Genomic DNA, 24,146 nt, shown 5'->3' with positions numbered 1-24,146 from the left:
GTGGTGTCTCAAAATGGAGTCAGTACTGTTCACTCAAAAGAGAGCTACTTGGTAACAACCTTGCCCAATTGACGCACTAACCCAAGCTGTGCTAATGCCACTCCTGGCCACTGCTGAAACCTGGGCATCCATGTTCAGAGCTGAATCTATGAGTACACCAAGACTGTGACTCTGAGTCTTCACAGAGAGTGTAACCCCTTACAGCACAGGTTGAATCCCTATTCCCTGATCTACCTTTCAGCTAAGATTACACTTCTATTGCCTTGATTAAGTTCCAGCTTGTTCACTCTCATATAGTCCATTGCCAACATCTGATACTGATTTAGAACTAGAACAGCTTCCTTGAATTTAGGTGGAAAGGAAAGATAGAACTGGGTGTCATCAGCATACTGGTGGCACTGAATCCCAAAATTGCAGATAACGTCTTTCAGCAATTTCATGTATATGTTAAGTAACATGGTGAATAAGATGGAACTCTGAAGGCCACCACAGACCAAAGGATGAGTTGGTGTTCATGAGCAATACAGCCAATGCTTACATGCCCCATCTCCCACATTGCCCTCATATCTCTTTTTTTTCTTCCACTATATGGGTTTGATCCATGTCCTCAGGAAGAAGGAGGGCTCACCCACACCCTGCTTTACAGTTCATAGGACTGGCTTCTGATCCACAAGCTCCACCAAGATGCCAAAACCCACAGACTTCACCAGGCAGGTGGGATGGCTGGTTATTTAATGGCAATATCCCATCTGGTGCAGTTGGTGAACTGTGGTAGTGCTGAAATGACTATTTTGTGGAGCCCTGCTCCACCCCATGTAGACCTGTGCATCTCATTTTGTACATGGGGGTGGCTGCAAGGGCTCTTTCTTCCTGTCACCCTCCTCATGAGTAGACCTTGCTGCTTTTAAATACCAGGTCAGTTATATGGAAAATATCTGTTGTTCAGGATTTGATTCTGCAGGAAAATGCTGGCCTGGCTTGGATCATGAAGATTTGGTTGGGAGAAGGTGTGGCTTCATGCAGCCCACAGACCATGGGCTGCCTAACCCTGATCTACCCAATTACTGGGCAGCATGTTGGAGTCACTAGGAACACATTTCCTGGTTTGTTGCCAGTGGTGTAACTTGTAGGAGAACACTACGGCCATGGATGTGTGCCAAACCAGCTTTTATCTGCATATTCTTTGACTGAATATATTTCAGTCTTATTTTCCCCTCATGATCCAAGGACTGTTAGCATGTGACAGAATTTCTTCCAGAATTCTAGTAGCTAACCTTCTTCCTAGTGAAATTGTGGGTATAGGTTAGTTTGGCCAAGCTTGGAACCTGCTGTCAGTTATATATCTGTTGTCCATTTATATATTTATGTATCATGTGTCCATTTATATACTGGGAAAGTTTCATATATAATGTATCCCTCTTTTTATTGGATGTAATTATTTAATTTTATGTATATGGGTTTATGTAGGTCATCTCATAATCCTGTATGATATATAGGATGTGATGATTTTTCATGATGGCCTATGTATAAATGTTTCTTTATTTATTGTCTTTAAATCAATAATAATTGGAAAGATGAACTGAATTTTACAGGAAATATTTGGCTGTTAAAAAGAAAGAATTAACAAATGGCACATACATTTTTCATGTGTTTGGACTTGTACAGAAAATATACATATGACTTGGTTAGGTTAAAACACTCTGCAGAGGCAAAGGAAACCATAGCATATACTTCAAGACACTAAACAAATAAATGTAGACAGAAAGAAAACTACAGTGGCATACACACTAACCTAGTCATAAGCTCCATTAAATCCATTTACACTTACTCCCAGATAACTGTGTATACATGTTGGATTGTATTGTAAGTCTCACTGAAGCCAAGGAAGAAGTTTAGTTATTACAAACTAAATTCTCATGGTTTGCAATAGGATAAGTGTTGAATAAGATTAGTTTGATTGTGGAATATGTGTGCGTGTGTGTGTGCGTGTGTGTATGTGTGTGTGTGTATATATATATATATATATATATATATATAATTTAATTCTTTGTCCTAATGATCTGCTCTCTGTTGTTTAAATCAGGTCTCACCAATATAATATAGCTTTTGGGGGAAAAGATACAAATCAGTAACCCAGCACCAGAAGACAAGATGGAGAAGATCTCCACAGCCACCAAATATTTTCCTTTGGTGCTCAGGTAGGCTGGAACAAAGGACAACCAAACACTGCAAAATACCAACATGCTGAAGGTGATAAATTTGGCTTCATTAAAACTGTCAGGTAATTTCCTGGCTAGAAAAGCCACAGTGAAGCTGACAATAGCCAGGCAACCCATAAAGCAAAGTACACAGTAAAACATGGTAGCTGAACCTTCATTACATTCCAGTATAATTTCTTCAGTCATTGAGTGTATGTCAACATCTAGGAATGGGGGAGATGTTGCCAGCCACACAGTACAAATAGTGGCTTGCATAAGAAAGCAGGAAAGAACAATAGACTTGGCCAGTGGTTTCCTCACCCATCTCCTCATTTTGGACCCTGGATTGGTGGCCTTGAAAGCTAGAACCACAATGATGGTTTTGGCCAACACACATGAAACAGCCACTGCAAATATGAGGCCAAATGCATTTTGTCGAAGGAAACATGTTACATTTTCTGGTTCGCCAATGAATAGAAAAGCACAAAGGAAGGAGAGCAGGAGGGAGATAAGAAGAGTGTAGGTAAGGTTACGGTTGTTGGCCTTGACAATAGGAGTGTCCTGGTGCTTAATGAACAACCCAAGTATCAAAGCTGTGACAAAAGTAAAGGAAAGAGCAAAGAAGGTGACACTTATTCCCAATGGTTCTTTGTAAGATAGGAAGGTTATATATTTTGGAATGCACAAATTGTGGTCATGGTTTGGATATTGATCGTCTGGACACTGAACACAGTCATCCATATCTGAAAAAGAAAATATACATGTATTTCTGTTCCTTGGAGTAAATAAACCCTTGTATTGCAAAGCTTTGGATGAAGAGAAGTAGTGTCAAAATCTGAAGCACACATTTGCACTCTTTTCATTCAGCTTTATTTTCAAGAAGCCATAGTCAGATATGCTCCATGTATTAAAAGCCCATGTATTAAATGACCAATGGAAGCACAATCTCTTTACTAGCAGTGTGTTTTCACCTTGGATATTACTAGGGATATAAGAAAGTTACTTACCTTTTGGGGATTATGCTGATGGTGAGGGGGGAGGTGTTCTGTCCCTCCCCCTGGAATCCTCGCTGGGGGGAGGCGCTCCATTCCTCCCCCCCCCGGAATCCTGGCCGGCTGGCTGTGCTCCGCAGCGATTCTGCGGAGCCGCCGTCCAGCTCCGCCAGCAGCCGAACATCCAGCCGCTGGCTAGCAGCGATGCAAATAGTGGCGGCCGTAGCCGCCGCTGTTTGTGTCCCTGCAGTCAGCCGTGATAGGCTACGTAAATCTTTACGTAGCCTATCATGGCTGATCAAAAAAAACAACGCACGTACACAAATGGCCGCCGCCATTTGCATCCTTATTTTGGCACGTCTTAGTCTACGTAAACATTTACGTAGACTAAGACGGTGAAAATAAGGGGAACGCAAATAGTGTAGTATCTATGCTATTTGTGTTCCCCTTATTTTCGCCATCTTAGTCTACGTAAATGTTTACGTAGACTAAGACGTGCCAAAATAAGGGACGGAAATGGCGGCGGCCATGGCCGCCGCCATTTGCATACGCGCATTTTTGTTTTTGTTTTTTTAAGTCAGCCGTGATAGGCTATGTAAAATCTTTACGTAGCCTATCACGTTTTTTTTTTTTTTTTTAAACCTGGAACTGGCGGTGGCGGCAGCTGGTCGGAAGACCGGCTGCCGCAGCTGCCGCCACCGCCGCACCACTGCCGGAGCCGCCGTCAGAGCCGCCGCTGCCAGGAAGATCTGCCCAAGGTAAGTCCCGTCCCGGGGGGGTGGCGGTCCATTCTGCCTCCGATTTCGGGGGGCCGAATACACTGGCATTCGGCCTCCCCGAGATCCATGGCGGAACTTTCGTACATCCCTAGATATTACAATCTGTGAATAATTTCTCTATTTCCATCTTTGGAAATCCATGTGTTGTTCCAGTCAAATGAGGTGATATTCAAAAGTACATGGACACATCATGGTTCATAGTGTACTTAATCCTGTTATTGGATGTTGAAGAACCAGTGATGTTCATGTTCATTGAAATGATCTACTGCAAAGTTCGGTTCACTTCACTTCCAAATTTACATGTGACCATTTTTTTTCAGTTCATTCAAGCAGGAAAAGTGTACATTTCAGATGTGCGAAGTGCACATTTCTGCGTTCATTTTAAAAGTGTGCATTTTCCCCGAATTTACTAAAGCATGAATATGAATATATGTGTGGATGTGTGTGTGTGTGTGCACATGCATGCGTGCACATGTTTTTGAAACTGCCCTTTTCAAAAGCAAAGTATTTTCCTTACTTGATCACATGTTCAGCAATTCAAGGTTGTGAATAGGCCATATTGGGATGATTTTCAAACTCAAATGATGTTTTTGTTCGTTCCTACCTCTTCTCAACAATCACTACCACCGCTGAACTATGAACAACCTTTCCAGCACTGAGGAAATGCATGTATGTACACCTGATATGAAGTTGCTGGATCAAAACCAATGGATCTGAGTATGTGGGTAGGGATGGATCTGATAATACATGGCAATTCTTACCCTCTTGGTTTGAAATCTTCCCTTCTGGACATGGAATGCAATCATAGCAGCAAAATGGCATCCCTTCCTTCTTTTTCCTGCTGAAACCCTCATAGCAATGGTCATTACAGAGAGAAAGGGGATGTGCCTGTATATAAAAGAAAGAGTAGCTTGTTTAATCCTCAGAAAATACATTTACAGAGTTTGCGTAATACACTTTGAGCTAGGGATGTCAGAGAATTCCGCCAAGGAATCCAGTGAGGCCGGATTCTTTAGATTCCTCCTGCCCCCCACCACCCCATGGAATCCCCCTGGGAAGGAGCTTACCTGGGGAGGAAGCAGCAGCAGCTCCAGCGGTGGCGGCTCCAGCTGGTCTCCAGGCTGGCCGCTGCCAGGCTCCTGAGGCTGCAAATGGCAGCCGTCGCAGATAAATATTTATGTAGCCTATCATGGTAAAGGTAGCCATGCAAATGGTGGCTGCTACACCATTTGAGTGGCTACATTTACAGTGATAGGTTACGTAAACACTTACGTAGCCTATCACGGCAAAGAGCCGGCATGTAAATGTCATCCGCTACGCCATTTGCGCCCCTGCTCTTTGCCATGATAGGCTACGTAAGTATTTACGTAGCCTATCACGGTAAAGGTAGCCACTCAAATGGTGTAGGGGCCACCATTTGTGTGGCTGCCTTTACCATGATAGGCTACATAAATATTCATGTAGCGTATCATGGCTACCTGCAAGGACACAAATGGCGGCCACTACGACAGCCGCCATTTGCGGCCACTGCAGCTCAGCCGCAGCCGGAACTCCAGCTGCGCCCGGCCCCGGCCGGCGGCTCCGCGAAGCCGGCCAGGGAGGATTCTGGGGGGAGGGACGGACCACCTCCCCCCCACCGCGGATGACACGGCATGGAACCAGGTGAGTGTTTCATATATCCCTACTTTGAGCTATGGTTAAGAACTGGATTGATGCTGGGAAGGCATAATGGATTAACAAAGCAATTCTATGGTCTCTGGGAGAGTGTCCCAGGAATAATAGAATTGTTCTGAGCCCCCTCACCTCTGGCTGTAGACACTACTACAATCTTGGGAGGGGGAATCTGAGTTCCAATCCTCTGTCCCTGCTCCCTCACAGCTGCATGGAAAGAACCATGCTGGCTGCTTTGCAAGGTTTCCAATGGGAGGGGAGGAGATGGGAGAGGCCAGGACACAAGAAAACCTATGACCTCTCTAATCCTGGTCCAGCCCCCACCAGCAAATCCTCTCTAGACAAGCTCAAAAGCCTGTCTATCAGAAAAACATTTAAAAGAAGGACAGAGAGGCCTTCCTAGCTCCCCCTGCCTTGCTGGCAGCAGCTTTAGAGGGCATTGGATATGCAGAAGCCTCCAATATCAGAAGCTTCCTTCTAAGGGGAGGTGTGTGTGTGTGTGTGTGTGTGCGTGCGTGCGTGTGTGTGTGTGTTTTCCTGCAGTGGGCTGCTGGTACTTCCAACTTGACTGAAGTACTTCATCCTTAAGATAATTTCCTGTCCTTCCATGCAATCTGCTACTGTTGCTTGCATATACTTTTATGTTATCTAAGGTTATGTCCAGTGGTGCTGGTTACATTTGTTTTCTGCTATAGTAATAGGGATGTACAAAAGTCTCTTACCTGTAATGAAATTTGATTCACGGTGGGGGGGAGGCGCTCCGTCCCTCCCCCCTGAAATTCTGGCCAGGGGGGGAGGAGGTCTGTCCCTCCACCCCCGAATCCTGGCTGGCCAGGCCGCAAATGGCAGCGGCCGTAGCCTCTGCTGTTTGCGTCCCTGCAGTCAGCCATGATAGGCTACGTAAATGTTTACGTAGCCTGTCATGGCTGAGTGGAAAAAAAACCCCCACACATACGCAAATGGCAGCGCCCATGGGCGCCACCATTTGCGTTCCTTATTTTGGCACGTCTCGTCTATGTAAACATTTACGTAGACTACGGCAAAAATAAGGGGAACACAAATAGCATAGATGCTACACTATTTGTGTTCCCCTTATTTTCGCCGTAGTCTACATAAATGTTTATGTAGACTAGACGTGCCAAAATAAGGAACACAAATGGCGGCGCCCATGGGTGCAACCATTTGCGTACACACAGTTTTGTTTTGTTTTTTTCACTCAGCCATGATAGGCTACGTAAACATTTACGTAGCCTATCATGTTTTTTTAAAAAAAATCTAGCCATGATAGGCTACGTAAATCTTTACGTAGCCTATCACTTTTTTTTTTTTCACTGGAAATGGCGGTGGTGGCAGCCGGTCGGAAGACCGGCCGCCGGAGCCGCCGCCGCCGCAGCCGAACCGCCGCCAGAGCCGCCACCACCAGGAGGATTCACCCAAGGTAAGTCCCGTCCCGGGGGGGGCGGGGGGGCAGACCGTTTCACCACCAATTTCGGGGGGCCGAATGCACTGGCATTCGGCCTCACCGAGATTCGTGGTGAAATTCTCCAACATCCCTAGTTAGGGATGGATGAGAGTTTTGTTTCAGTTCTATTTCAATCAGAATTCATCAAAATTCACAAAGTTGTCCATATTCAGGACAAAAGAATTTGGTACAAAAAATAATCTGAATGTGGGAGAAACCAAAAGTGAAAGATTTGTCCATCCAGGCCCATGTCTTTGTGTGCTTTGCTCTTAAATGTCTGGATCTGTACCCCTGTGCACCCAACCATGTTAGTGCTTAATTAGGGTTGCCGCCACCCCCTCTTTTTTTTCCCCCCCTGACAGGACCATTCTCTAACAACTATATGGTAGCAAGGAATACTATGGTCCACCCTGTGCTGGGAATACCTGTAATGCTTGAATTTGGCTTGGTGCAGATGGGTGAGAATTTCATTTGAGTACCTTTCTGATAAGAATGTATCAACATTTGCAAATTTCTTCTTATTGGGGGTGGGGGAGAACTTAACATTTAAGAAATGTGAATGTGTGAGGAAGTGAAACTGATAGATTCACCAATCCTTTCCTTTGGCTTTGTCAGTTGCTTAGTATTGGTTTGCAACTTGTGCTCCTGTGAAGATAGACTTTGAATCTTGATAACACAAAGAACAAACTATAGCTGCAAAGTGTCTGCCAGGTGAACATTTAGAGTTTGAATGGTTTGAATGAGCTTCACCTATCTAAAAGAGCAAAGAGGCAGAATTAATTCAAAGTTTGCAAAGTAAACCACTTCTTTCAATTTTGGGGAAATGACTGGAAACTTCTTAATCTGCATGGATCCTTACCTGGTTAAATCTGTTAGGCCATACAATGTTATCCTCATGAATGATGAATATGCTGTCTACAGGGGCATGTGGGTCTATCTTTCCAACTTTGACTCTAAGGAAAGATTTGTTGAGGAATATGACCCAGTTGATAACATCAAATCCAGCAATTAAAGCCCCATTTTCATCAAAGGAAACCTCTTCTCCAGCACTGTTGTTAAATGTAACCTTTCTCAGAAAGTGGTGGAGCTGAAATTCGGGGGGCGGGGGGAGTGAATTATGAAAACAGTTTTAAAAAGAGATCCACACATATAACACAGTGAACATGTTTCACAAATGAGAACTATGGTTGATGCTCCATTTGAAAGATCAACACAGATTAAATGCAGCAGTATTAATACCATAAATAGTATAATATTGTTATGCTGTTTTTGCCATTGCCACCCTGCAGGAGTGCGGCCTGCAGCAGACTCCACAGTTAAACTTGGCAGCAGGAGAGGAAGAAAAAAAAAACCCTACAGGAGAGAGAGGAATGAAACCAAATACCAAACAGATATACAGAACATACTAAGTAGTGGTTCAGAACACTAAACACACACACACACACACACACAGAGCCCTGGAAGAATGCAGAATTCTTCACCAGGTGCCAAAAAGACCAAAAGGTTGAACCCTTTAACTTAAAAACCCAACAAATCTCACAGGTTGGTTCAGTACTCGTCAGGCATCCTCCATGACCATATAGCTTCTTGCAATGTCCATGGGAAGGTGTCATAATGTAACATCCTGTAATGGGCATTCTAGGAAGTGTGGGAAGCTAAAGGACAGGAAATATTTCACAATTTGGTCTGATTTGTAAGGCTTCCATTGGTCACAACATGATTATGCAGTGTGGGTTGGGAGGGACTTAAGACTAGGCTACTCAAGCTGGCATCCAGAAGCATCTTAAGGGAGAAGAGTCACTTTCTGAACAGACCCTTCACAGCCAGCTGGGCCCTGGCTGCACAGTCCCATTTGAAGCTGGCCAGCTACAGTGGTCAGATGTGGTCACATGCTTCCTTGACATGTCTTAAGACTGACTAGTGATGAGAAGTGTCAGTCACTTCATGGCCTGATCCAGCAGTTGGAGCCAGAGTGGATTTGACCATGTAAGGTAGACAGCGGGAAGTTTGTCTTCCTTGCTCTCGCCTTAAGTTGTAGGGACCCACATTATCTGGGGTTGTGCTAATTAGGTTCTTGAAGTTTCCGCTAAATGCATATCCCTGTAATTTAATAGATATTGAGGCCATTTATTAATCCCCAAATTATATAATACCACAAGATAGCTCATAAATAGGCATGACCAAAATAATCAAAGATTACACCATCTATAAAATGGACACCCTGACAGAAAATGCCCAGCCTTAGCATATATAGTGCTTTCTAAGTAGTTTGGGATCAGTAGTTTTACTCATAGCCAAAGTGAGCTCTCTTCCCCTTGTGTTTTACTTGACATGACAATTGATTGGGAGGTTTATGTCTCTGTCCTTTCACCATCGCTCTCTGTTTGGAATGTCTCTGTCTCAGGAAATCTGTTTTTTCCATGAAAAGTTCTGGGGTGGCTGCTGGATGGGCATGCCATCATGTATCCCTAACAACCTCCAAATCCAGCCATCTCAGAGTAAATCACTCATGAAGACCCCCCCCCCCAGATTTTAACTACCATAATCCATAGCTTGGCACACACAGTCTGAACAGTTTGGGATGTACTGTTGCACTCAAAGAAAGGGTGAGCCCCCTTCCCTTTATGTTTTACCTGCCATGAGAGTTGATTGAGAAGATTCTGTCTCTGTCCTTTCACCATTGCTCTCCGTTTGGACTTGGAAGAATGCATGGATTGCAGTGCGTGCCCCACAGCCAAAACAGCATTGTAGATGTTGTAGCTGTGGGCAGTCATACTCATTTCAAAAACAGACGCAGGAAGAGTTTCCAGCTTCTCTTCCCCAGTGCAAGTATTCTCATTATTTTTGTCTACAGTGGAGTCAGGGAAAGAACATCGAAATGCATTTTCCCAGAAAATCTTGATAAAGCCATCTTCTTTTTCTAAGGTTGGGTTTTTGGTATGAAGAAATTTCTGGAATCCTAAAATGTCCTCTGAGTGAATTGCTAAGGATAGAGCACCATGGATGAAGTCTATGTCCCAAAGTCTTTGGAAGGTGAATGATGTGAAATCCATCTGGGCTGTCATCATCCAAATTTTGCCTTTAGTCTTTATTTGTATATATTTTGAAATCTCTAGCAAACTTCTCAAAATTACCATAGTCTGAATTTCACCATGTATGATCAACACATTGGCAGTGCTTCCCATGATCAACTTGTTTGTTTTAATCCCCTCTTCCACAAGTTTATCCATTTCATTGGAAGAACCTTGTTTGGGTAACTGTTCTATGAAGTCAAAGCATATGCCCTTGTGGAAATAAATAGGAAGCACTTTCTGTACAAACCTTTCTCCATTGTCATCATCAAGATAAAGCACCCCAATCCATGTCCACCTGAAATGCAGAAGTAAGTGAAGAATCCCCATATATTGGTGGGTCCCATTTGGGAACATCTGGAGGAAGAAAGCGCCTTCTTTTTCATTATCCAGCAATGGAGCAGAGCCATATGTGAGCTATTTTAAATAAAAAAGATTTCCCAAATAAGTGTCCATATTTCTGTCTGCATATATGTGCATGAGTGTGCCTGCAATGATATAATTTCCAAACAGTGAGTCCCAAATTCAACTGAGAAACAATCCAGATTTTATTTTAAGACTTCAGTGGACCTGTCCTTCCATCCATCTGGTGGACACAGACTTTGTATGGTCTAGTACTACAGCAGTCAGCCCACCACTTCAAGAGGCCACATCACACATATGGCTAAAGTGGGAATGGGATGTGTGCAAGCATGCGTGTCCTGCCTCCATGCATCCCACTGCACCCCACTATGTCAGAGACCTTTGCTCACTGAGTGCAAAAGTCTGCGTAGGAGCTTGTAAGCATGTTCAGCCAAATTTGTTTGTTTGTTTGTTTGTTTATATCTCACCTTTTTTCCTCATTAAGGAACCCAAGGTGGAGCACATTTATTTGTGTGCTGTTTGGTTTTAATTTTTGTGAACCGCCCAGAGAGCTTTGGCTATTGGGTGGTATAGAAATGAAATAAATACATAAATAAAAATAAAATAAAAATTATATTCCTCCTCCTCTCCATTTTATCCTCACAATGTGCTTACACAGCTCCCATGGTTGCCATTCAGCTCACCATGCTTACAAGGCCACATGCAGACCTTTGTGCATCAGACTCTGAGGTAGCTGGACATGCAGGGAGGGATGCATGCGGGCAGGGAGTGCATGCTTGCACTGTCTTGCAAGTGGACAACTCAAAGCCAATAGTGCAGATCAGATGTAACTATCTCATTGGAATAAAACATGCTTTATTAGACCAAGGCCGAACCTCGTGCCTACTCACTCCTTGTGACCTCCTACCCATTCCTCCACTTTTCACCTGAAAATTTCCAGGGTTTATCCAACCACCAGTTTCTCCCTAGTGGGGGCTGGAGGCTCTGATTTTGTTTGAGTTGTGAATTAATGTCAGGTTTCAGTCAGAACCAGCCAGAATTCAGTAGGAATGAAATGCTCATAAAAAAAAAATCTGATTCTAGCAATGGGCAGATAATGGAATGAAAGATGCCTGACAACCCACAGAACACAGACAGATTTAATAAGATCCATATATCCCTAACAACCAATATAACAAGAAATCTGTGGGTAGTAAGTTCTATGGCTTATGACAGAGAATGGCTCAACATATTGCTCTCAGATTTGGCAGGATAGGAGAGATGTGTTTGAGGATGGAACTACCCAATATTGAGAAAAGATAAGAAATGGCTAATTTATCTGATTTTAAAGTGAGTAACCTCCCACAATTTCAGAGTTATTGTCTGTTTTCCTTCTCATGGACTTAGACTTTGCTGGAGTTAACCTTTATGGTCCAATTTCTCAACTTGTACAGCATCATTCAGTTAATAGTTCATTGTGTCAGATCAGGAGGAAGGTTTAGTACACCCTGTGTCTTAGAAGTTCCACAACATGTTTCTGATTTTTATTAAAAAACAAGATTGCTTTTATAGATGATCATCAGGGAGAAGGAATAGAAGAGGAGGAGTGGGAGGAAGAGGTAGCTATCCTGTCTGTTAATGCCAAACAGTTGGGAGAGAGTAAGGGAGTTTTCATTAGGAGGGGGGTAGGAGGTTCTGTGATAATTCTGCTTTTACGTATCAGTTATTTATGCTGCTGCTGTTGTTGTTGTTTTATACTGCAGGGGTGGGGGAAGTTTTATAGCCCAAAAGCGACTTGTCTTTCTACAGGCATGTCAGAGACCATATGCCTGCAGAGAGTGGGACCATATTGTACTGTTAATATTTGGTGCTCCAGTATGATCACACATAACCCCCCACAAATATAAACACAAATACACAGACACACAACTCCGCGCCACCACAACCCCACCCCCTTGGTCTTTCAGGCCTAAATCCAGATGAAGATGATAGATTGCCTGGGACCAGCAAAACTGGCTGTTGTCCTGGTCTATATTGCCTAATGGAGTATCCGAGCCTTACAGGTTTGCTAGAGGAATCTTTCTGTGAGTTTAGACATACCTGTTTGTTGCTTACATCAGTAGCTGGCAGGGTGGATTAAACAGAGAGACTAGATGCTTTGTTAAGCAATACAGGACCGGGGCAATGTGGGGTATGTTTGCTGACCAGGTAAAAGCATGGATACATCGAGGATAAATTGTAACCAAGCACAACGCAGGACCAGGACAATGTGGGGTATATTTGCTGACCAAGGAAAAACGTGGGTACATAGAAGATAAATTGTAAACAAGCACAATTTGTGACATTGTACATCATCACTGATCACAGGACACATCTGTTCAGGTATCATCCTTACCTTCCAGTTTCTTGGATTTCTGGCACTTGAGCTATCATGAGATAGCTTTAACTTGGGTCTTAAACATTTCTTTTTAAAATGAACTTCCCTCATTTTGAAAAGCAAATGTATAATTACAGCGTTACCCTCTCCCCAATGTTTTTGAATCTGTTTTCTTGCAAGTTTACCTATATGATAAATGGGATTATATAAATGATTAACTAATGGTCATCACAAGTTCATTTCAATTATCAGGCTTCTAAAATCCCAGGGGAAGCTTCCACAGAGAGAAGAGGCTGTCCTCTGCAGACAGTTGCCCTCCACATGCAGTAAGCAATGAGAATAGCAAGAGTGAGCTCTTCCCCACTTCTATTCCTCACATGTAGAGCTTACACATGATGAAAATTACTGAACAGGGCTAGATTCCCACAGCCATCTCAATGAGCATACGTAGAGTGTGAACGCACATTCATTGCAATGTGTGCATATAGCCCTGGTGTGAGAGAGGGTCCTTGCATGTTCTCTTCCCACCACACAGAAAGCAAAAGCCAGGATTAGTGGCCTCGTGCTGCATTTCTGTTCTTATAGAATTTAAAATAGTGGTGTGAGGCCCTGATCCTTCTGATCCTCCCACCTATGCATTCCATCTCACCCATCCCGCCCAAATTCTCTAAGGGTCAAACTGCATGTTACTTTGAAGATTGTCATTGTTATTTACTCAGAAGTAAAATTATAGGACCTCATATGGATCAGGGTCCTAAAGTGGTTGGCAGGGATCTTTATCCATTTGACCTGTGCCTGCACTTCACATTACAAATGGATGCCATTTTGTCAATGTAAATTGGAAGCATGGGGGAGGGCTGATCCAGATTAGATTCTCAGTGTGGTGTGGGCAAAGGATCAAAGTCTCCCTCCCCCCTCCCCACACTTTGGTCCCAATCCATCTAGTAACATACAGTCTTACATTGTGAAGTCACATTCCATAAGTGAAGGAATTGACACTGCACATTGAAGCCCTCTCTAAGAGAATTCCTGTGAAAATGTTGGAGTATTGGTAGCATTCTAGCTTCATAGTGAAACTGGGTGTGCCTAAGATAATCTAGGGATGTAGTGGGCATCCAGCTGGGGCTCGAAGCCTGGTGACAAATTGCTGGCTCGGCTCCATGGACAGTAATCTGTGGACCCCCGCACTTGCCTGACTTGGCACGTACTAAGTTGGGCAAGCGTGGGGGTCCTCGATCCCACACCAAGATGCAAAATGGCAGCTTGACTTTTTTTTTATAAAGGCCAATTTTATGCAAATGGCAGTTGTAAAGTGGCCATTTATGCAAGATTAGAGGCATAAATGGCCATTTACACCTGTAATCTTGCATAAATGGTCACTTTATAGCTGCCATTTGCGTACAATCAGCCTCACAAAAAAGGCTAAGCTGCCACTTTTACATGAAATGGTGGCTTGGCAAAGGATCAAGCAGCTGTGTGCTGCTTTCTGGGCACTCATGGACCACCTCGCAACTTGCTGTGTGCAGCTGGTGGAGGTCTGGTGAGTGGCACACAACCCAGACCACAGGGAGTTCACCCATCCCTAACATAACCTGGCAGTTTCTGGCAGTTTCTGGCAGTTTCTGCCAGAGGCTTTTATGAGGCAGAAAAACCTAAATAACTTTTGGACTGTGCTTATAACTTCACCAGACAAATGAAAGGCACACCTCCTCAGCACCCCTGAACAACATACATTGGTAGGTTTCACCACAATTTGAAAGAAATTTATGATATGCGGAGCCACAGCTTGGAGTAAAAAGGACAAGTGTCATTCATTTTGCAGCACTTTTTAACATTGTATCTGTTGCAATTTGTATCAGTTTGGTATGAACATTTGCAGAATGGAATGCCTCATCAGGTAGAACTCGGATGATTGTGCTTCTCACGTTATTAGATCAACAGGTGTTAAGCAGTAGAATGTTGAGGTTTATAATGGCTGAATGGTTAGTTGTTGTTGTTGATGATGATTTTTGACTTACCTTAACTTAAGGGGCCCTTCTGTGTCCTTTTAATCTGTGTGTCTTAAACTGGAGGGGCAGGGAATTGGAGAAGCACCGCAAAAGAGAGCTCCGAACAACAACAAGTCGATACCAGAAACTCCATCTGCAGATGCATGTCTTTCTCTGAATTTGAGGTTGCATGGCATCTTAACATGGAGTTTTTTTTCTGCTGACTAGTTACTTGGCTTCTCTCTGGTGGCAGCCTAATAATAATAATAATAATAATAATAATAATAATAATTGATACACCTTGACAGAGTCACTATCTCTCAGCATAGCCTTCTTGTGCTGGAAGTACATTCTATATGACCACAGTGGGATGTATTTCCAAGAGTGTAACCCTCCACTGTCCTTCACAAAAATTACTAAGAAGAAATCAAGGGCATGGCCTTCTAATGGATCATACCGAAGCAGGTCTGTCTGTTCCAGCATCCTGTTTTCCAGCAGTGGGGGACCAGGTATTTCTGGAAAGCCCTTTGTCTTGCCCACAGCAACTGGTATTCAGCAGTAGACTACATCTGATCATGGAGGTTCTTCTATCTAATTATAATTAGGACTGTATGAAATTGTCTGGATCATACCAAGGGTCCATTTATGAAGGAACCTATGAAGGGCATCAACTTTTCGTTGTGGAAGTAGGTAGGAACATGGAAGTTCTGTCTAGCTGTCACGGCTAATAGCTCCTGATTGATCTCTATTATGTGACTTTGCTGTGTGTGTGTTTTACAGACTATTTATTTATTTCATTTCTATACCACCCAATAGCCAAAGCTCTCAGTCATGAAGCTAGTGACTGTCGTCACAATGTCTTTTCTCTGTACCCATGTGTGCGTGTGTATTATAGGGTTGCAGCTGACTGCTTATATCTGAGAACTGCCTTCTTTATTTATTTAGCTTCATTTTGACCTCAAAACAGCTAGGCCTCTGTGATGCTCTTTGGCTTTTGCCAACCCCTTAGACGTGTACCTTGTAAATGGAAGGGGCTGCTGAATTCCTTTTAAGGGGGAGATGTCCTAGTAATATTACCACATGTAAGACAAGCAGAAATCCAATAGAGACAACTTTATCTCTTATATGAGGTTGGGGGTAGTGCCTGTGGATATTCTGCCTGTACTTCAGCTACAGGACCCCTGGAGATGAGATGACCAGCTTTATTTAGTAGCTTTTCTTAGTGATGGCAGAGAATTCTGCCATGGATCCCAGTGAGGGTGAATGCCAGTGCATTCGGCCCCCTGGAATCCATGGTGGAGCAAAGCCCACCCACTCCCCACCCTGCAAAATGCACACAAAACTGAGCCTACCTGGCTGCGGCTGCAGCTCCGGTGGTGCAGCTGCCATTTGTGTCTCTATGCGGGCCTGTGATAGCCTACGTATATATTTACGTAGCCTATCACGGCTAAAGCAGGGATGCAAATGGCATCCCCTATGCCATTTGAGTTCCTGCTTTAGCTGTGATAGACTAAGTAAATATTTATGTAGCCTATCATGGGCTTGCGTAGGGACGTAAATAGCGTCCCCTACGCAGGACACCATTTGCTTCTGCAGCAGCCCGGCAGCGGCTGGAAGCCCCACTGTGGGTTGACCCAGCCAGCACCTCTGGTGACCTGGCCATGGAGCAGAGCTGGCGGGGCAGGATTCTGGGAGGAGGAACGGATCGCCTCTCCCCACCTGCAGAACCCGGCGAAGCCAGGTAAGCGGGGTTTCATACACCCCCACTTTTCTTTTCCAGACAAGGGAAGTGGCAATGGCTTGTTGATTCCCACCACTGCATGGATACTGCCTACCTGTGACATCTTGTAGATACTCAGGATGGTTGCCATATGGAGACAAACATTGCAATTAGGTCCCCCAATGACTGCTACTGGGTTGTCCTGGATATCACACTTGTAGTTTGGGATGAATCTTTCCCAGGTGGAGAGAAGTTCCATTGAGGCCAGATAGGTCCAGCTTGCACTGAAGTGGCTGTTGTAGATCTGGAAGCCCAGGGTGACATTGGGTAAGATTTGGGGGTTTCCATTGATTTCCTTTACAGCAAATGCCAAGGCCAGAATGTGCTGGTAGTGCTGAGTCAGGACCCTGAAAACAGAATTACATGCTGCATCATAGCACATCTGCTTCAGAATAGAACATCTGCTATATTGCAGTGCAATATGTCACACCAAAATAGCTCTTATCCATGAAAGTGTGACTCAGCACCGAAATGCATTAATAATTTTTCAGAGTGCTACTCAACAGCAGCACTGCTGTACAAGCTTCTGATTAGTACACATACAGAGATGTGTACCATGTTCAAAACCAGATTCAAATGGAAGGATGGACGTCCCTGTTTCTGTGTGGATTTGTTATGACTCTTGTATGCATGTGTTCTATGAAGGGAGAAGGAAAAAAATATAAAGGCAAAGAACAAATCAATGTGTTAGAGAGCAATCCTGTGGCCCTTAGACAGTGTCTGGGGGGAGGGGCATAGGATAGTTTGGATTCCTGGATCATAGCCTTGTCAAAATGAAGTCACATTCAATGAAGAAGAAGGAGAAGGAGAAGACCATTTAGTTAAGTTTTTTCTATGTTCATTCAAGCTCCAAAGTGCTGGGAAATTACAATTGCTAAGGGCCATGCTGAAGTTAGAGCAATGTAACTCTAGAAAACAGGGAAAACCTTTAACATGTTAAAGTTCAACAGTGAAACCAAAAGTTTGCTGTTCATATTTGTCCATTTCAATTTCTCTCAGTTTCTCTTTTTCCCCCAATCTTTAGTTTAGTCCATCCTAACTGCTGAGAGTTTTTGTTTTGTTTTGAATAAGGTTTGTCTAAGGTTTGTCTAAAAATGTGTATGAACTTTTGTTCACATTTCTTCAAATGCATGCATTTTTGCAAGCAATTTTCCGCAGTAGAATAGATTTCAATGTTATGTTAACTGAGATATACATTGCATGCACACTTTTCATTAATATAAGCATTTTGTATGCATTTTTTATTTGAGAACTCAATTGCAAAAGTTGGAGAAATGTGAATTTTGAAGGATCATAATTTGTTTTAGATCACATATTGGTTCGCAGGTCCAAAATTAGGAATGTCTGCAGTGCAATGAAACTAAACAAATTTCTCCACATCCCTAGAAGGCAGGAATTGGTGTCTGAATGGTGTAGTACAGTGTGGGCAGACTTCAGGCTTGTGGGTCTTTCTTTCTTCTATTTTTACTCGAATCCCAAGAACTACCAAGTGCAGTCTTAATTCACTAAGAATTAAATAATTGTTAACCTAGGAATTTGTTTGAATATGAATGGAGCTCCGAGTCCTTCCAACGAAAGTATTTTGTAGCCTGCAAGGGAAGGCAGAGTTATTTCATTGTTGCTGTTCTTTAATGATTGGGAATCAGAAATCCTTGCCAATCTACTGCCAGTCTACCCAAAGATCTACCAGTAGATCCCAATCTTCCTGGTGCCCGCCATTGGTATAGGAAGACTTTAAAAGCTATTTACAGGAGTGAGGGAACAATTTGCAGGCTGCTTCAGGCTGGCACTGCATACATTGAAATCAACTGGGCAAGGGGAGAGGTTTCAGTAGAGTTTTTATCTATATTTTCAAAATGGTAACTGACTTCTACTCTTACATTAGTGACCACCACTAAGAAAAATCAGGTGTGAAAGCATGAAAATGTAAAGTCCTGCACTGAATACCCAGCAAAGGAGATATGGATGTAGCCTCATCTCCTCATTAATGAAATGGCTAAAAGTATGTCAAGTGAAGAAATTTAAGCATTCTATTCAGATTTGTGTTATATATATATATATATATATATATATATATATATATATTTCATTACTGATCATATATGTGGTCACTAACCCTAACCCGATAGATAGATAGATAGATAGATAGATAGATAGATAGATGATAGACAGACAGACAGATAGCAACAGAGTAATCAAAACATATATATTTAAGCTAATTGTTTCGGCTTCCACCCTCATTCTCTATAAATTATTCACCTCCAATTTAGCCTGCTTTTCCAACCAATCAGTTCAGAATTGCAAATATAGTCCTGACCCAATTTTTTAGTATGATGGTTCTTACACCTTGGGAGAAACTTAGTATAAATAGGGATGTGCGAATCCATAAATCATGAGCTTGCTGAGTTTCTCCAAATTCCACATTGAAGCTCATTCCGATTCATGTCCTCAGCAGATTGCAAGCTTTGTTTTTTAAAAAATATTTGCATGAAATAGTGTGCATACTTTTGTGTATTTTTCAATTGCGCACATTTTTTGAAAAATATGTATTTTTTTCTCCCATTGATTCAAGTGTACTTGTGAACATTTTTCAAAGGTACACATTTTAAAAGGCATTTTTTGTTGTTGTTGTTCTTGTTGTTCCATGAATCACATCATAAGGTCGGACTTCGTACATGGATTCATCAGATGTACAATGTACCCAGGGCATGCTTCAATCTCAAATGACACTCTATACACCTGTAAAGAAAGCAACTTGATCTTCCCAGACTGAAACTAATAAAAATAAAAGGAATCATAATAACAATAATATTTTAATAATAATTAACATGGCATAGACAGGTATGTGTTACCATTCTAGAAAAGAGAAAGATTCTATACATATCATCATGCTGTATTAATCTACCAAAGCAAATGCGTATCTATAGAATCAGCCTGCTTAAGAAAATGATCAAGAGAGATGCATGTTATGATTGGTAAAAACAAGCAAACAAGAAAAACAAAAACAAGCCCAATTCCTTACGCAATGTCATCAAATAATTCAGGAGAGGGAAGTTTTTCAAAGGTTATCGGTTGTGAAAATACATAACTCTGAGATGTAATCCCTTCAATGTTGAGTCCTCCTGACTGATAATATTTATGAAGAATTGGAAGAAGACCCCTGGCACTACATTTATCAACAGATAGGCACACTATGTGAGGCAATAACACCAATACTAACACTACTACCACCATCATCTTTTATTCAGACCTTTTCCCCCTAGAAATATTTCACCTACACTTGCAAAGATATTCAACAGGACCAGAACAGAGAAACAGAATAGACCTGACTTGAATGTCTACCTATTCACATATACAATAATTTGAATGTAGACATGTCAATGTAAAGTATCAGAAATAAAATGTATGGAGCCCTGCCTGTCTGTCTCCTATCTCTGAATGGTAGAAGGAATATTAATACTTCCTTAAGTCCTGATACATAGGCGTGCTAGGGGCCATGGACACTACCTAGGGACTTCAAGAAATAATCATGGTTATCTTGATAATTCCGGGGGTGGGGGAGTAGTCACTTTGAATTGCAGGTTCTCTGTAACATTGGAGACATTGGTCTGGATTCAGATTAAATTAGCCACACTTCACTCCTCTTGAAATCAAGGGGACAGGTCCCATTTATTTAAATGGGAACGAAGTTCAATTCAAGATCCAACCCACTGAATAGCCACTCACTCAGATTATTCAATCCAGGACTGCACAGTGCTTTAAGAAGTCATACTGATGGAGCCCTGTTTGTTCCTAGCCCCAGCTCTCAATAGTATAGGGCATATTAAACAAATCCTTCAGTCTTGATCTGTTGTTTTGTCAGTGGCCATTTGTACTCTCTAGGGAAGTAGAGAAGAAGCTGACCTTGCTTTATATTTACAGGGAAGGTAATCATCTACTCAAGAGTTACAGATTTACTAAGACATGGAGGAGGAGGAGGAGGAGGAGGAGGAGGAGGAGGAGATTTATCACAACTCAGCAGAAGACCACTTTGGCTCTCCTTAGTGGGAAAGCAAAATACAATATGGATTTCTAATGAGCCAAGGAACAAGAAAAAGCCGCAAGAAAATTTGAGTTCAAAATGAAAAGAAAGGGCTCCCAAAGAAAGCCAGTTTGCAAGATGTTTATCTATAGAGGGGGCATAACATTTTTCAAGTATTCTAAAGTGGGCCAGATTTTCAAAATTGTAATAGAAATCTAAGTCATCATGGAATGAACTACGTTTTCCCATGCACACCTCCAGAAGTCTGCAAGCTGTTGTTCAAGTCAAGTAAAATAAAAGTTAGTTGTTATCCTTCCAGATTGTTGGTTACATATATTTGTCCAGCTCCAGATGAAGGGAAGCTCCCCAAATGATTGCAAAACACACACGCACCCAAATCCATAGAACTGTGCAGAGAGAAGTTTATTGAACCCAACCCCAATGCATTTTAAGCTATTGATAAGATGTAGAGCAGGCCAATCTAAGTTATTTTAGTGGCATACTAAAGGAAACCATTGCTGCCCCACATTGTGTCTTCTGATTTGCTAAACATCATTACAATAGCTCATGAAATGATCATGAGTTAACTGGGATATTAGTTTTCTTATTTTCATGTTTAATTTTAGTAACCTTTCACACCATTGGGCTCCACATTAGTTAATCTTACATAAGAACATAAGAATAGCCATGCTGGACCAGACCAAGGGTTCATCTAGTCCAGCATTCTGTACACACAGTGGCCAACCAGCAGTTGGCCAGGAACTCACAAGCAGGACATGAATGCAACAGTACCCTCCCACCCATGTTCCCTAGCAATGTTGGTTACATTCTTTAACAGCTTCATCCAAAATTTCAAGGATATCTCCCTGTCTCTCTCTAAGGACACAGTCCTATATTCATGTTCTGCCACCTAAGAGGCTGTATGGTTTTGCAGAAGCCTCACTATAGCAATGGAAAACTCCATCAGTGAAAATACATTGGAAGAATGGCCAAACAGAATGAAAATCTGGGTGGGATGTAGAAGCACCGCAGAGGAGCACATGTATGCTGAATTCCACCTGTGGGAAATCCATGGCCCATGGGCTTCATGTGGCACTCTGAAGTGTTCTATATACCTTTCACCAGTGCCTAAACAAACTGCTGCTGAATTTCCTACTGCCTAAAAAAAGTAAGCCAACCATGTAGCTGTTGCATGGGCTGTGTGGAGAGTAGCGATGTACAGATTTAGTTTAATCCATTCTGTCTGTTTCACAGATTGTTGGGTATCTTTCATTCCATTATCTATTCATTGATGGAACTGGATTTTCTAGGGATGTCATGTCAGAGAATTTCACCACAAATCTCGGGGAGGCCGAATGCCAGCGCATTCGGCCCCCCGAAATTGGTGGTGAAACGGTCTGCCCCCCTCCCCGCTCCCCTGGGAAGGGACTTACCTTGGGCGAATCCTCCTGGCAGCGGCGGCTCCAGCGGTGGTTCGGCGGTGGCGGCGGTGGCCGGTCTTCTGACCGGCTGCCACCACCACCATTTCCAGTTAAAAAAAAAAAAAAGTGATAGGCTACGTGAAGATTTACGTAGCCTATCACGGCTAGATTTTTTAAAAAAACCGTGATAGGCTACATAAATGTTTACGTAGCCTATCATGGCTGAGTAAAAAATAAAACTGCGCATACGCAAATGGCGGCGCCCATGAGCACTGCCATTTGCGTTCCTTATTTTGGCACATCTAGTCTACATAAACATTTACATAGACTACGGAGAAAATAAGGGGAACGCAAATAGCGTAGCGTCTACACTATTTGCGTTCCCCTTATTTTTGCCGTAGTCTACGTAAATGTTTACATAGACTAGACATGCCAAAATAAGGAACGCAAATGGCGGCGCCCATGGGTGCCGCCATTTGCGTATGCGCAGTTTTGTTTTTTGTTTTTACTCAGCTGTGATAGGCTATGTAAACATTTACGTAGCCTATCACGGCTGACTGCAGGGACGCAAACGGCAGTGGCTACAGCCGCCGCCATTTGCGGCCTGGCCAGCCAGGATTCGGGGGTGGAGGGATGGAACGCCTCCCCCCCAGCCAGAATTTTGGGGGGGAGGGACAGAGCGCCTCCCCCCCACCGTGAATCAAATTTCGTTACAGGTAAGTGACTTTCGTACATCCCTAGATTTTCCCCTCCCTTTAAGGGAAAAGTACACAAAAACATCTCACACAATTTATATAAATTTTGCTGGCACCTAACATTTTGCATAGTTTCCTTAGCTCAGCATACAATCAATCATTCGATCAATCAATCAGAGTACACACACAAAAAAGAGTGCTACACAGTGGAGGATGAAGAGAGATTAGAGATATATAAAACTGTTGTGTGTGTGTATTTTAAATGGCATACATATTAGCATATTTTTCAGTAACTTTCATACTTTTGTGCGATTAAATTTGATACAATTCCAAAAAGTTAAAACACACACAGACACACACATCACAGTTTGCATGTCTATGGAATCAGTGCAACTCAGAAAATGCTGGTCCACAGTGAAATTTATGGGTGAGATTCATATACGTTCCAAATCGTTTGAATCCATTTTGAATTTCTCCAACATCCCTAGAGTGGAGGGAGATTTTAATGTAGTGGGCTGCTGTCATGTCTCATCAGACTCCTCCGAGGACAAGGGGGAATGGCAGGCTCCAGACCTGGGGGAAGGGACTAGCACCGAAGTAGCCTGAGCCCCCTCACCAGCTGTTGATGATCCATCCCAGCTGCAACCCCTCCAGAGGATTCAGAGGGTGAAGTTCCACTGACTAGGGTTGGCGGAGAATTTCTCCCCGAAACTTTGGGGGGCTGAGCGCCAACGTGTTCGGCCCCCCGAACAAGTTTCGGGGAGAAATCCTCCGCACCCCCCCTGCCCCCCGCACCCCCCCCGGGATGGGACTTACCTTTGCCGAATGTCCCTCCCGGCGGCGGGTCCGGCCAGCGGTTCGGCGGGTGTTCGAGCGGGGCGGGAGCGGCAGCTGGTCTTTCGACTGGCTGCCGCCACCGCCATTGCAATGAAAGAAAAAAAAAACGCCCCCTGATAGGCTACGTGACGATTCACGTAGCCTATCACGGCTAGATTTGCAAAGTCAGCCGTGATAGGCTACGTCAATCGTCACGTAGCCTATCACGGGTGACTTTAAAAAAAAAAAAAAAGTGTGTACGGATAATGGCGGCCCCCATAGGGAGCCACCATTCCCGTTCCTTATTTGGTCACTGTAGTCTACGTAAAGATTTACGTAGACTACATTGACCAAATAAGGAACACAAATGGCGGCTCCCTATGGGGGCCGCCATTAGCGTACGCGCTTTTTTTTTTTAAGTCACCCGTGATAGGCTACGTGACAATTGACGTAGCCTATCACGGCTGACTTTGCAGATCTAGCCGTGATAGGCTACGTGAATCGTCACGTAGCCTATCAGGGGGCGTGTTTTT

At 43.1% G+C, this 24,146-nt stretch overlaps 1 protein-coding gene across 1 annotated transcript; it reads right to left on the bottom strand.

Moving 5' to 3' along the window:
- Positions 1 to 2,039: 2,039 nt before the first annotated feature.
- On the bottom strand, positions 2,040 to 17,000 carry LOC146342574 (vomeronasal type-2 receptor 26-like). The gene is made up of 5 exons (XM_084807904.1): positions 16,716 to 17,000; positions 9,736 to 10,590; positions 7,962 to 8,189; positions 4,731 to 4,857; positions 2,040 to 2,941 (listed from the first exon to the last, which is right to left on the bottom strand). The coding sequence occupies exons 1-5, from the start codon at positions 16,857 to 16,859 to the stop codon at positions 2,040 to 2,042; spliced, it is 2,256 nt and encodes a 751-aa protein (XP_084664030.1). The 5' UTR covers positions 16,860 to 17,000.
- Between the last annotated feature and the right edge of the window lie 7,146 nt (positions 17,001 to 24,146).

Source organism: Heloderma suspectum, chromosome 6, assembly GCF_057233095.1.
Source record: "Heloderma suspectum isolate Gila_16-S chromosome 6, 16-S_ref, whole genome shotgun sequence".
Taxonomy (NCBI): Eukaryota; Metazoa; Chordata; class Lepidosauria; order Squamata; family Helodermatidae; genus Heloderma; species Heloderma suspectum.
The sequence above is the reverse complement of the archived record's forward strand: the minus strand, read 5'-3'. Positions and strand labels throughout refer to the sequence as shown.